This window comes from Microtus ochrogaster, unplaced genomic scaffold (genome assembly GCF_000317375.1).
Source record: "Microtus ochrogaster isolate Prairie Vole_2 unplaced genomic scaffold, MicOch1.0 UNK29, whole genome shotgun sequence".
Classification (NCBI taxonomy): domain Eukaryota; kingdom Metazoa; phylum Chordata; class Mammalia; order Rodentia; family Cricetidae; genus Microtus; species Microtus ochrogaster.
The window spans coordinates 2,322,762-2,337,360 of record NW_004949127.1 but is presented as its reverse complement, the minus strand read 5'-3'; the positions used below and the strand labels follow the sequence as shown (position 1 = coordinate 2,337,360).

The window sequence follows — 14,599 nt, the reverse complement described above, 5'->3', positions numbered from 1 at the left end:
TATCATAAGGGAATAATAAGGTTGTATTTATGGAAAATATTAAATTAGCTTTAAAGGAAATTTGGAGGTGTGGTTTCTAGTCAAATATAAACAGTGATATTTTATAAAACGAAAATTAAAACGGCAGAGAAGTCACTTGGAACCTCTGGTATATCCCAGTCATCTTCTGTGTTAGCCGTACGTCTTTTGAATTCCTGGCTATTGTGGGTGCCAACAAGAAATAACTTATCAAATGTGCAGAGGTTTAAAGTAGAATTAAAATAAGCCAGAAGCTGTGATGGAGACAGCTTACTGCAGGCCGAGTCTAGAAGTTGTTTCCATTTGTCTCTTCAGGCTGATAAGGATCCTTACTTCTTACAGCATCAGATTTCAAACACAAAAGCTATTGAATATACAAAGAAGGCTTTAATATCTGTATTATTTTCCATAAACTCAAATGGATCTTCAAGCTTAAAGCATAAAGAGTTAAGAGATGAGCACCATGGCTCATCCCTACAATCCCAGCACTTGAGAGGCAGAGGCAAGAGGATCACTGCCTGTTCAAGGCCAGGCTTGTCTTACAAAGGAAATTCCAAGCAAGCCAGAACTGTGTAGGGAGACTTTGTTGAGGGGTACGAGGGAAATAGAATATACTGATGAACCTAATGAGACTGGAAACGTGGCCATTGTCATATGGAACATACAATATTAAAAATAAACAACTAAAAATTACAAAATAGTAAGCTCATTGACGGTGACAAAAGAGCTGTGAAACTTGGTGAGAACAGGTGGGGCTGCAAACAGAAGCACAGTTCACTGAAGGAACGACATTGACATGACGTGGCTGGAGTGTGTCTGCATCTCTTAGAGGCAGTGCTTGAAGATTGTAAAGAACTGAAGGGCTGACTAGATGATATCCAAATGGGCACTCTCAAAACGGTGGTGCGATTTAGAGGAAGACTCAAAGTTATCCTTGAAAATATCAAGGGACAAAAATTTTCTTTTTAAACTCTTTGGCTAACATTTGTTTGTCTTATCTGTTTAGCATACGGCGACATCAAGAAAGGAGAGCGATTTTGACCCCCATCTTGACAGATTTTTCTGTCCGCATCACTGGAGCGCCTGCCATCATTTTCACTAAAATAATCTCCCCAGAAAATCTGCACACGGAGGTTAGAGCTGAATATAAACTTGAGTTTAATTTAAGTAATGGAGTACTGTGCTTGTGTCGTGGAGAGTTGGCTGCTTCAGTCTGTCTTACATCAAGTTAGCTAATCAGTAATGACAGTCACCATGGGAACTAACCGGTGCCGAGTAGTCCACTGCCCATGCTAATCCTCTCAGGCTGCTCTCGTAACTGCATTTTATAGGTGAGGAGACTGTGGCCCACCTGGGCTTGTGTTTACTAAGGGAGCATTTCAGGTCTGTTAAGTGAGTTAGGAGCCATAGTATTTTCAGGTAACCATGCATCTCTTATAATCCATTGTTAAGTGAAAAGGGCTTTGTATATTAATTTAAAACATAAGTTACTCACCCTACCCACTGCATTTCATACTGTTAGCACGAGGACAGGAGTGGTCCTCCTCCAGTTATAGGACATATCCGCTAATACAACTGCTATTTTTGTAGAAATTTATATTCCTTTAAGACATGTTATAATGACAAGACAATTTTTTAAAAGTACTCCTAATCATTGTCCTTTTTCAATATGTCTTGAGAAATAAAATAAGAATTCAAGTATAATAAACAAACACAGCGCATTTGTGAAGAAAGCTTATTTAACAACAACAAAAAAAAAGATTATCATGCCAGACATGTTCTTTATCCTTTATTAAAAGCAGCTCTAAACTGTCTGCTGTGTTTTTACCCCAGCCATGGTGTCCTTAGGTCTATTCTTTGTATGACACTAACAAGGAGATCTGCTGGACGTTTGCAGACATTTGGACATTGTCCACGTATGCCCCATGACAAGAGGCAGGGCTTGTGCTTATGAACTTCTGGCGCTTCTGGGTTGCTTTGTTTTGTTTGCCTCCTCTGGGTGGCTTCTAATGTTCCAGTGATGTGGTTATGAAAACAGCACCAGTTAGGCAGCGGCCATCTGCCCAGTGCTGCCAAGGTTTAGCAGTGTCAAGAGAGAAGTCAGTGTTCACACTGCGGAGTCTCCAGCTGTTTTCACTGTCACTCCAGAGCAGGTTGGCAGCTGTGCCCAGGTCTGCTGTGGAGGTGGATGTGGAAAAGGTTCTCAGGAGCTGTCCATACACTTGAATTGGTGAACAAGATCCTACTGCAAAATCACACCGTTAACTACATGTAAAGCAATGACAGTGGTTCAGAGTGTGGGGGAAACAAATGAGTATGAAAAGATGGAGAAATTCCTTTTGCTTCTTGACTTACATGTATAGCAAGCAACCCAACAGAGAGCACACCCTTCTAAGTACTTGTTAAATTGATCCTTTAAGATATGCTAGTGGCTATGCTTGTTAGTTTTGCTTTTCTCATTAACAAGTATGTGTACTTGAGTCCCTAGAGAGTTAGAAAGTGGTATGCATTCAATAACAAGAATAAAGTATCTGAGGACTATCATTTAAAAAAATTTCTTTTGAACCTGTCTTCCCCTTCTTTAGGAGATTTTAGTTTGTGGCCATTCCTTGGAAGTGAACATAACCACAAACCTGGACTTCTTCCTAAGTGTGACTCAAGTTCAACTCTTACATCAGTTAATAGTAACAAATATGACTGGATTGGAGCCATCCAACAAGGCCACAGAGGTAACTGTTACCTGGTGTTGATTCTGCCAATGTTACAAAGGAAAACTTAATTAGCCAACTGCTTTCTGTTAACTAACCTCTTAACTTTTTTCACAATATGGTCATAGATCATTTTAGATCAATGTTTTATGTATTTTTTTAATTTGAGTAGTTCCTTTTCCTCTTGTCCTGCAACTTCAACAAATCATTGTGGACCAACCTTGGAAAATCTCTTATTAGGATGTGAGAGCCTGGTGCGATTTTTTACATACTCAGCTGTATTCTGGGAGGACCTCGTTATGTGAGCTTTGTGAGCGTTCTATAGGAATATCTCCAAGAAATAACATCAAAAGCGTACATGTTGTATGCTTGGTAGTGGATGGCCGTGATTATAGGTTGAATGCCTGCTTAAAATTTCAGTTTTCTTGTGTTGATTCCCTGAAAGCCTACAATTGCCTTCCATAGAGTAAAAATGCTCACAGAATAGCTGGGGTGTACCTTGTTAGATGACCCCAGATCTTTGCTTCTGTTTCCATACTTCAGTCGGATCTCTATGGGAACTGGTCTTCCCAGAGACTCAAGCCTGAGCCGTGGCATGTGAGAGCAGTAGCTCTTCTTCTAGCGGGTGATTCAGAATGCACCTTAAGTGTTCCTGCTAAATGGAGGACAGGCACTGTGGCCTTGTGCTTAGGCAGGCACAGGTCTTCACAGGGAAATGTGGTCCTTCTGCCCATCACATAGGTGAGGGCAGAATGACCACATGCCTGAAATAGGCCCAGAGTTAGGAAATGAGGCACCTCAGAGTCCAATTGCAGCCTTTCAAGCCTTCCTATCTGCCAGAAGCTGTGTCATTCTCCCCGTGGTCTAAATAAATAAATAAATAACAAAGTTAAGTATGATAAAGCTTAAAATGTTTGTAAATGGACTTTCTCCAACCTGATCACCCTTTACCTCTCATAACGTGTTAATTCAAGTAATGGTTTTAAAATGACTATACATCTATGTAGTCCCCAAAATGTTTCCCTAGCATATAAGAAAGTCCATAAAAATATAATTGTTTGACATGAAAATGAACAAATTTAAAATATTCTCCATGCATTTTCAGTATGTTTATGAAGCAACTGATGATGGAGAAGAGAATTTTATATTTCCATGCTAATTCTGCCTGTTTATTTGTTGTTATTGACTCTCATATCAAAGAAATGTAACTCAGATTGTGGATTTGTTTTGGGAATTCATACAACTTCACAACACTGTTACATGTCATCTACATACTTGTGTTGGTAGGTCAGGTCTCAACAGATACAGAGACACTTCTGATTCATAATGGCTGTGACAATAACTTGAGTCATTCCTTATACCCATTAGGTAGAAGGCATGGTGGCGGCTTTTAAGATGCCTATAGCTCCTTGTTCTTCTTGTGGTCATTTTGAAAGCAGAGGCTCTGTGATCCTTTACAAAGGGCGAGCTTTATGTTCTGTGCATTCACAATTGAAAGGGAAAGACCAGACAGGGATGACAAAGAATAGTTTAGTATTAAAGAGTTGAGGGAAAGCTCATCACTGGGGAGAAGTCAAGACTGAGCAGTAGAGCTTTATTTGGGGAGAAAACAGAAAGCTGCGTTTGTCCTTACTACTAAGGCATTTCCCTTATATAAATGAGAGGGAACCAGGACCCGAGAACCTAAGTGAATGCTAGTTGTGGAGTACTCTGTAGCCCCGGGTTATCACGGACATGTAAAGACGGAATGGAATGGTGATTGTGGAAGTAAGGGCCGGGAGGAAGGACGTTCTCTTTCAAGGGTTCCTAAAACTGACTGCAAATATTAAAGTGTCATTGTATTAAAGCTTTAAAGCAAAGTTAAAATTTGAATGCATGTGGATATTTTAAGAAATAAATCAGAGCTTTTTTTTTTTTTTTTTTTGGTTTTTCGAGACAGGGTTTCTCTGTGGCTTTGGAGCTTGTCCTGGAACTAGCTCTATAGACCAGGTTGGTCTCGAACTCACAGAGATCCGCCTGCCTCTGCCAGAGCATTCTTATAATAAAAGAAAACTAATAATTATTGTAAATGTTCCTAAAGTTATCACTATCACTGTATAGATGTATAGGACATTATAAGAAATATTTCAGAAACAAAAAATTCTGCCATCAGGTTATTTTATTCCAGTAATAGAAAAATATTCACCATAAAGATTATTTCTATGTTATTTTAAAACATTTGGGGGGGCATCAGTCAATAAGATGGAAGATAACAGTATATCTATAAAATCATGAAAAATACATATAAGATACCAAATCTATTAATTTAATGTATTTTTCTAATGCATGTTGTTTTCCTTGAGTAGATATCCTAAACTTTAGTAATTAAGACCATCTTGATGAGCCATCGCAAAGTCACTTCTGTGCTATTGAATCTCCCACCTCATCCTGCTCATGTTTTCCCACTTTGATCTCAGTAAGCTGTTTCTTTCTGATACTTCCCTCTACATTTCTAATACAGGACCAGACAACCGCCTCTTGATTCTCTGTGGTCTTAGCTGCTCACATACTGTACCGTCCATCATCCCGATGTTTACACTTTATAATTCCTCTTTGCCGGTGTGAAGTTTCTTTATCAGAATTCCATACGTCATATTCATTGCACAGTGGAGTAGGATAATGTGATCTTCCTTTTCTTTTTCATATTTCCTGAAATTAATTTTAGCAGTATTTATTTACTTCATTTTTAGAAATACTGTTTTGAGAACTTACACTACATCTACATCATTCCTACGCTCCTTCCTCTCCCTCCTCTTGTTTCCTTCCTTCCTCCCAAATCATGACCTTTCTTCTCTAATTATCATTGTTCTGTATATATTCAAAAATAGACAGACACACACACATATACAACCAAAACCCACCGAGTCTGTTTAGCCTTGCTCATATTTCCATGTTCAGAGCTACCCGCTGTGATTGGACAGCCTCTGTGGGAACTGGCCCATGGAGGATACTGAGTCTCCCTCTCAGCAGCTAGTGACCACTGTAGTCACCGTGCAGGGTAAGACCTAGTGGAATCTCCTGTACCACCATGCCATTGAGAGCTCCCGGGCATTATCACTGCCGTGTTTAGGGAGCATGAGCCACAGGCATCTGTGGTTTTCCGGTCATTGTCCCCAGTCTGTATCCTGCGCATCCAGAGTCTCAACACCATGCTTAGCGATCCACTTTCATACTTGAACCCATACAACATTACCTCTGTCCCTGTCCCTCACCTCAAGCCACGTTCCCTAGCAGTTTTCCTCCTTAGCAGTCTTGGTCTGTCCTGTAGACTCATGCACCTTAGCTCAAAAGAACCAGGTAAGAGAAAACTTTGATTTTTGAAGTAGATATAAAGATTTTTTTGAGAAAGTCTAGGTATCAAGAAAGCAATGTTCGATGAATATAAACTAGTGAATTTACCAATGACTTTGTTCCACCTTAGTAAACTATTAAGTATTTTGAGTTGTTATACTAATATAGTATAATAGCATGTAAAAGTTGAAATGTGTCTTTTCATCACTGGCTAAGATAGTTTCCTTGGATGTTTTTAAAATTGATACGATAGACTATAGCATATTAGATATTTTCTATGAACTGTGATTATATGGAAAGAAAGTGATGATAGTGATTTTTATACTAGATATTAGTAATTATTTATTAATATATGTTAATAAATAGTAGATGCTTCAGGGATTTATTTTTCTTTTTACTTTAACTTAGAAATAAACTGCTTTTAGTTTGCTCTCCAATGTAGCGGTAGAAACTTTTTGTTTTAAGTTAAGGATTTGTTACCAATATTGTAATCTAGGAATCACAGATTTGATTTAAAGAGGCCTTGAAGGTAAAGAATAGGGAAAGGAGCTCCTACGTGTGTGGTGGTGCATAACTCGAGTAAATGGGGTAGGTAGGGTAGTGTTCATCCTGAGAACACGGAAGGCAGGGCGCTGTGAGCCCTGCATGAGGGAGTATGCTTCTGTCTTGATAGAGAAGTTGGGATTGACAGAGAAAAGCAGTCTGTTCATTTACTCTGTAAATATTCACCTCCACCTCTGCATCAGACAATATCATGAATACTAAAATAAATAATGCATGTCAGGTGTCTTCTAGTGTACATATAATCATAGTTCATTGAAAATATCTATTCGGTTTCTCACTTGTGCCAGGATTTCTAAACTAAGCTCTGTAACCAGTTTGCTGTCTGATCATCCATCGTGTATCAACCTTATTGAGATTAAAGGCGTGTTTGTCAGGGACGCAAAGAATCCAGGCATAGAAATTAAATTTGCCATTAATGAGTTTAAAGTAAAGTGATTGCCACACAAGTTTGAAAACCTAATTTCAGACCCTGAGAACTTGTATAAAGCCGGATGTGGTGGCAAACATTTGTAATCACAGCAATCCTGTGACAAGATGGGCAGTGCAGACAGGAACGTTCTGGGGGCTCTGGCCTTTCATAGGCACCAGCAGACAAGAAACTCCACCTCGAAAGAGGAGGAAGGGATGGAACAACACCCAGGATTATCCCTGGCCTGCACATGCACACCATGGCACACACGACCACATTTAGTCCAACTCCCCTGGCCCCTAGTACATATCCATCTCAACTTTATGCCCTCTTCGGTTTTTGTTTGGTTTTGTTTTCCTAAACGAAATCAGTGTATCTAGGGGAGAAACTATTTAAGAAAAGAATGGAACATACATTTTGAAGTTTATCTTTGGGAACCACTTTAAAGACTTGAATGGATGGGGTAATATAGTCAAGGTGTTACTTTTGTGAAAACCAGTATGTTTTTCTCTTGCTAGAACATTTGTAGTGGTGTTCACTAGAACATAAGTGTATTAGAAGGAACGAGAATGGCGGACCACCGGCTGGGAGCATGCATGCTAGTGATCCTGGGATTGTGGAAGTGGAGGCAGAAGCATCAGGAGTTCATGGTGTTCCTTGGCTCCAAGAAATGCCACCCTAGGACACAAGGAGACTTGTCCTAGAAAGACAGGAATGAAGAGGTAGAAGAGAGTGTGAGAATGGGGAAGGCAAGAAAGGAGTGGAGGAAGAGGAGGGGTAAAAGGGAAGAAAGATAGAAGCAAGGAAAGAGGAGAGGGAAGAAAAAGTTACCACAGAACCATTATTTCTGAAGAAGAATGTGAGTATAGAAACAATCCTAGAGAATAAAATCTAGCAAAACAGAAATAGAATTTTATACCCATGATCAAATAGTATTTACCTAGAAGTACAAGATTGACTTAATTTTGGTAATTGAAACATCCAATGAAGAGAATTTTAAGAAATAGATCATTAAAGTGAAAAGTGTCTGGCAAAAGCTTGGGTGCTGTCCTGAACAAACGAGGGGTAAAAAGAGGGGCTTCTTTTGCTTGGTTAACTGACTTCTGTAAGAACCCCTTCATGCCAAAGGCAGAAACTAGAGCAGAGCAAAGCTGTCTTTAGTTTCTCTGTTCCTCATGGAACTGTGCTTCTAGCCATGGTGGGAAGGCAAAGAGAAGAACAAAAGGTTTCAGGGTTAGGCAGAGGGAAGTCAGGGGACCTCTTCTTGCAGATGAGATGGACTTCTATGTAGAAAACCACAGTATACTAAAATTTAGAATTGATAAGAGAATTTATCAGCTTTCCAAGATATTGTTTGTATGCCCTTGCAATCGGTTATTATAAAGGAAATTAACGAAACTATTTTGCAACATCACGAAGAATAAAATACATAGAAAAATTAACAGAAGAACTACAAGTTCTAAATAAACTTTAATATTCATAATGAAATGGAAAAACTCAATAGGCAAAAATCTTTAAAAAGACGGATGAGTTAGAGACCTATACTGCTTTTTATAAATGCTTAAGACAGAGGCTTGATGGTGAAAATGGTGTCACTCTGGTGGAGACAGCAGTGTAGAACGCAGAGTCAGGCCCAGCTCTCAAGTGTGCAGCTGCGGCATTTTGACAGTGACCCGTGCAGGTCAGTAGCAGAAAAGGACAATCATTCCAGTAAATGAGTCCCATGCCAAGGTCTTTACACAGCTCATAGGGCTGAAGTCCCTCATCAAAAGCCAACACCAGACTCTTAGAACTCTGGGCATACAACTTCATGAGTTCAAGTTAGACCCCTTCTTCTCTTTTAGATGTTATGCCAAAAACTCATGGAACCACTTAAAAAGAAAAAGATTCTCTATTAAATTTGTATACTACAAAGGACATTACTAACAAAATGAACTTATATAATGGGGGAGAATACTTGAAATTTGTGAATCTGATAAAAGTTCCCTATCAGCAATGTGCAGAATCCTTATGTATCAGTATTGAAATACTGTATATGGGTATGTTTCTTGTATATGTATATATATAATATATGTATATATACTTCATATATTGTATATATGTATAATGTTTATACAAATCATAAAATTTATGACATATTTATGTTACTGAACTGTCAAACTAGAATATAGCTACTCACTAGCATTTTGAACAGGAATAGGTACAAATATTTTGAAAATGGTTGAGATTTGAGGTCTCAGCAAAGGCTGTAATGTTCATTCAAAGTCATCAAAGCCCCCAAAGATGTTTCTCTGACGTGTCAGAAGATGCCCTCACTTCAGATCTGGGATGGTGGCTCTGTATCTAGAAACCCAGTGTTCTCTCCTTCTGTCATTTCTCAGGTGTCTGTGTGATTGATCAGGTTCTAGTCAGCATATTCAAGGGAAGAAGAAATGGACTGGGGAGCAATGTGCATAGCTATCCGTGTAAGAACAAACTTTGAAGCAGTATGCATCATTTGTACTCACATCCCGTCAGTCAGAACTTAGCATGTGTTCACCTCCAACTGCAAAAAAAGGAACAGAAATGTTACCTTTCTATAATATCCAACTGGCCAGAATTTTACCGCCATATTCTTTTCCAATAAATACTTGGCCATAAGGAGACCATGGGTGAGTCCATGCAGATAGTCAGCAGTCTTAGCCACAGGGACTTTGAAGTTACCGTCTAAGCAGAGTAAAAATATTCTTCTTGAAGCAGCTTTGCATCCTTCACAATACAGGAAGCATCCTCACACAGCCTAACATTTCATACGTATCCTATGCTAGAAATAACGGCAGCCTGCAGAGCAGTGGGTGTTACTGTATAATGTGATGATAGGCCTTATATTTTGAGACGAGTCTGCTGAGTAGGCCTGGTTGACCTAATTTTACTATGTAGCCCAGGCTACTCTCAAACCTACAGTAACTCCCATACTTCAGCCTCTCAAAGCGCTGAGGTTACAGGAATCCCCCCCCCCCCCCGCACCCAGCTAGACAGCTGGGTTTTTTGGTGGTAAAGTACATTTTTCTGTACCATGTGATTTTGAAGCTAGCATTACAGGGTAGCCGTGTTGTACATCTGTTGGGGGAAGGACCACTTGTTGGTTCCCGGCTGCCCAGCTAGTTTAGCCCTGAAATAATCACACAGAAACTATATTAATTAGATCACTGCTTGGCCCATTAGCTCTAGCTTCTTATTGGCTAACTTTTACATCTTAGTTTAACCCATCTCCATTAATCTGTGCATCACCACAAGGTCATAGACTACCAGCAAAGTTTCAGCACATCTATCTCTGGTGGTTGTGGCTCCATGGCGTCTCCAGACTCCACCCTTCTTTCTCCCAGCATTCAGTCCAGTTCTCCCCCACTACCTAAGTTCTGCCCTATCAGCAGGCCAAAGCATTTCTTTATTCATTAATGGTAATCACTGCACACAGAGGGGACTCCCACGTCATGCATCATCTTCCGGGCGCAGTCATCAGCTGATGTGGCTACAAGCTCAGGGGAGGGCAGTATTTGATAAGAAGGTCTCTGAGAAGAAGCCCGACTGCTGAAGCTTTCGTTGGCCACAGCCTGTTCTGACTCCTGATCACTGTCCTGTGCAGGGAAAGGAGGAGATAGGAGGTGATTCACAGAGGCGAAGCTGGGGGCGGAGGGTGTTGATGGCATCATCTGACCTCTTGATACAGTTCTTGTACATATGGTGAGAGACATATTCTACAGAGTTCTGGGCAAATCTTCCCTTCCTTGTCCTCCTCTGTGGAGTTGCCACAGTGGAAGTAATTGGTGACACTGTGACGATGTAGTGACGGAAGTCACAGCACTGAGACGTAGATGGCACTTTACAGTATGTGAGGAGGATACTGGACACTGTTAGGACACTGGTGTCTGGGTGTCAGGGTGTAGAGTGGATGAGTCACACTGAGTAAACCCCTCGCTCCATGAGCTAACGGCTGAGTTTTGTAATTCATGGAAAATACAAGGTCTGTACAGTCGACAACCCCAGGGAATTCAGAGACATTGGCACCTAACAATGAGTGGGGGCAGACTCGACATGCTGTTGACACACTGACCAGAAAGCTGGGGCCCTGTGAGCATGGAGAGCATGCTGGTGTCCTTCACGGCTCCAGCCCATTCCAGCCTACAGGGGGCGTCTGTAGGCGTGTGGCCTTCAATTTTCCTATTGCCATGTCAGAGGACTTCCAGCTAGGAACTGAAACGTTAGCACCACATATTGCTACATATTGTTTCAAAAAGCTACAATTAATCTATCTTGTTTGTTCTTACACTATGACCACACTTTTCAAAGCAAACTAAATAAAAGAGGAAGAGGGCTGAATGCCCTGGGTTATGCTCATTTGCCTTGTTTGTAATGATTGTTACTCCTTAATAGCAAGTAATCATCTAATTAGGCCTCCTCACAGAGGTGGTGTAAGGAGTAACACATGCTCGCTTTCAGTCAGTGCCTGAGAGGGGGTGAAGCCTTGGGAGGCAATGTGGAGCATGTTTTTGGAAGAGAGACCAGAACCACATCTTTGGAGATGTGCTGTGGGAGGCCTTTGAACCAGGCAGCCTGTGTCCTGGAGAAGGATGTGAGCAGCTCACAACACTAATTGAGCATCCTTCCTTCCTTCCTCCCCCACTTGACCACTTACTTGGTCTTAGGCACTTCCTTAGCTCTATTTTCCCGTCTGCCCCCATCCAGATGCCTTGCTAGTCGGTCCGCTGTGTGTGTGATGGCTTTACTGTTTTTTAAGAAAAAGACTTGCTTGTATAAAAGAATTCATTTTATTTCATTCAGCCATCACAAAATCTCCAGTACATTATGTGGGCTCCTTTTCTATTAAAGTAATGGATATTTTTACACCCAAAGTGACATTTGTTTCCCCAGACTTTCTCCTGTTACTACATCTAGACTCTATAAGTTCCAGTGGACAAAAAACATGTCAAGATCACATCTTACAGCACGTTATTGTCAAACTGTCCTTTGTGCCTGCTCCCTCTTCACGCTCAACAAACCAGTGTCCTCACTGGGCTGCCGTTCTGCCCTCCCAACCCTAGACCTCACTCAACTGTTAGACCATAATTTATCTTCTTCCTGTTCATGCTCAGGTATCTTCGCTTCTGTCACTTTAATAATTGGTTCTTTCATCTGTATTTTTCTATTTCCCAGTGATTTTTTTTAGAACCATGTTCTTGTGTTGAAAAAAATATTTTTATGTATTTTATGGAAAGAGAAATTCCCAAGGAAAATAGTTTATAACTAATTTGCTATCATTCTAGTGATAGCCAAGTGGCTGCTGAGAATCATGGACTGGAGCCCTTGATTTAGCTTTGTATATTTCTACCAAGCCAGCTGGAAGCTTTTCTTGCAGTCACGTAAGACAGTTGCCATAAAGGATGGACAGCAGAGCCATGAGAGACAATGTGAGGCCAGCAGCCGTTTTCTTTCTTTTTTTTTTTTCTAAGAAAATAAAACAGGTTTATTTGCTTATTATAATATAATACATATTGCAGGTATACCAAATAATCCTACAGGTTAGGCAGTTATTAAAAGATCAAATTGAACTATAAATGATATGCTAAACAAACACAGAGGGATCAAAATTACCACCCAAAATAAATTACTTAATGCTATATTAAACTTAAATTTTCTTAATGCTAATAAGAAAGGAACAAAGCAAACTTAGAGACACAACTAATAAAAAAAGTTTTGAAGTATATCAGTCAGTGTATTTCAAGGATTTGTTGACCCCCAAAACCAGGAGATGTGCTATGTTGGTAGGAGTTTCCATCTTGTTTTCACAGGAAATATGCTCCTATTTCTGGTTATAATATTTGTATACCTATGCAAGTTATTGTCAGATTGTGTGCATGCTTGTTTCTACCCCTGTTTGTGATTTCAGTTCTCGTATTTATAGACCTTTGCCTCTTTCTCAAAGGTGTATCATATCAAATACCTAAAATTCTTCTAGATCATAGAGCTATGTAAGACAAACACCAGGGCTTACACTTTAGTCATCTTCCTTCTGTACTTTTAAGTTTTTACACAAAGGAGTATGAGCTAGGTGGTCCCTATACTAACCACAGTTATCTCCCCCACTAGGAATAAACCCTGGTCCCACTGCCAGTGGCCCCGCAGACTGGCCAAGCCACACAACTGTCACCCCCATTCAGAGGCCCTAGTTTGGTCCTATGCAGGTTTCCCAGCTGTCAGTTCAGAGTCAGTGAGCTCCCTCTAGCTCAGGTCAGCTGTTCCTGTGGGTTTTCCTTCATGATCTTGGCCCCTTTGCTCACATAATTGCCCCCATCTCTTACCCCCCGCCCCCAGTGCTTGGCTGTGGACCTCTTAATCTACTCCCATCAGTTACTGGATGAAGGTTCTATGATGACACGGTGGCTATCGATCTGATTACAGGGGAAGGCCAGTTCCGGCACCCTCTCCACTATTGCTAGGAGTCTCTGCTGGGGTCATCCTTGTGGATTCCAGGGAGTTTCCCTAGCACCGGATTTCTCCCTAACCCCACAGTGGTTCCCTCTGCCAAGATGGCTTTTTCACTACTCTCCCTCTCCGTCCCTCCAGAATTGACCAACACTACTTTTTAAAAGGATGAAATTTATTATTTATGAATTATTTTGTAAACCTAGCTTTAAAAAATACTCGAGTTGTTGGTAATGCTGTTGCAGTAAACAAGACCCCAGACCCAGGCACTCTGCAATCGTGTCCTTGTCTGTTGACTGAACAGCCCGAGACTGTGATACCATCCAGCTGTTGTTTGGTCTCACCTTGCGTGAGGGTGCTCTAAGTCTTTTCTTTACCTTACCTTGTTCATTTTGTAATGCGCCTCTGACTTAGAGATTCCAAATTGTAAAGATGTGCAAACTGAATTTCAGGAAGGTCTTGACATTCGCAAAAATAGCTACTATCAAAGCAACGTTTCTGGGTCTCCCAATCCCCCCCCCTTTTTTCTTATCTCTCCCTCCTCCCTTCTTCTGTCCTCCTTCCCTCCCTCTCCTCCTCATTTCCCTTTATCCTGTACTACTTCTTTCTCTCCCTCTGCTCAGAATATGTTGAGGTAGTTCCCTAACTTACATGAGTATGGGGACCACACAGAGTAACCTTTATTCTTGTCTCCCCTCACTGTGTTATCCATGCTGGGCTGGAGACTCCCCCTGCCTAGGTCTGTTGAGCATCTTAGGGCTGAAGACAGTCACCCTGTTCCCTTTTACCTGCTCTTGAACGCTTCAGGATTCCAGTACTTCCTTTATGCCCATACCTAAGAATGTTAGGTTGAACTGTGATTGTTTATGTTTTAGGCTTTATTTCTAAATATGAAAAAAAAAAAACATGAAAATGTCACTAGCGATGGAAATGAATCGGAGTGAGAAGGAGAACTGATGGAATAATGTCGTCACTCAGTGAGAGGACGAGATCTTCCTGGAAAGACAGGCTGCCTTCAGAGTGTCACACCTGCCGTGCAGGACAAGATCTTCCTGGAAAGACAGGCTGACTTCAGAGTGTCACACCTGCCGTGCAGGACAAGATCTTC

At 40.8% G+C, this 14,599-nt stretch overlaps 1 protein-coding gene across 5 annotated transcripts in view; it reads left to right on the top strand.

Moving 5' to 3' along the window:
• The window catches only part of Vps13b (vacuolar protein sorting 13 homolog B), a 441,647-nt gene that overhangs the window by 249,695 nt on the left and 177,353 nt on the right, over positions 1-14,599 (top strand). For all 5 annotated transcript variants that reach the window (XM_026789767.1, XM_026789768.1, XM_013354110.2 and 2 more), the window contains exons 32-33: positions 1,025-1,151; positions 2,604-2,747. In XM_026789767.1, coding sequence (XP_026645568.1) covers positions 1,025-1,151; positions 2,604-2,747 — 271 coding nt within the window. The remainder of the gene's footprint in view (positions 1-1,024; positions 1,152-2,603; positions 2,748-14,599) is intronic.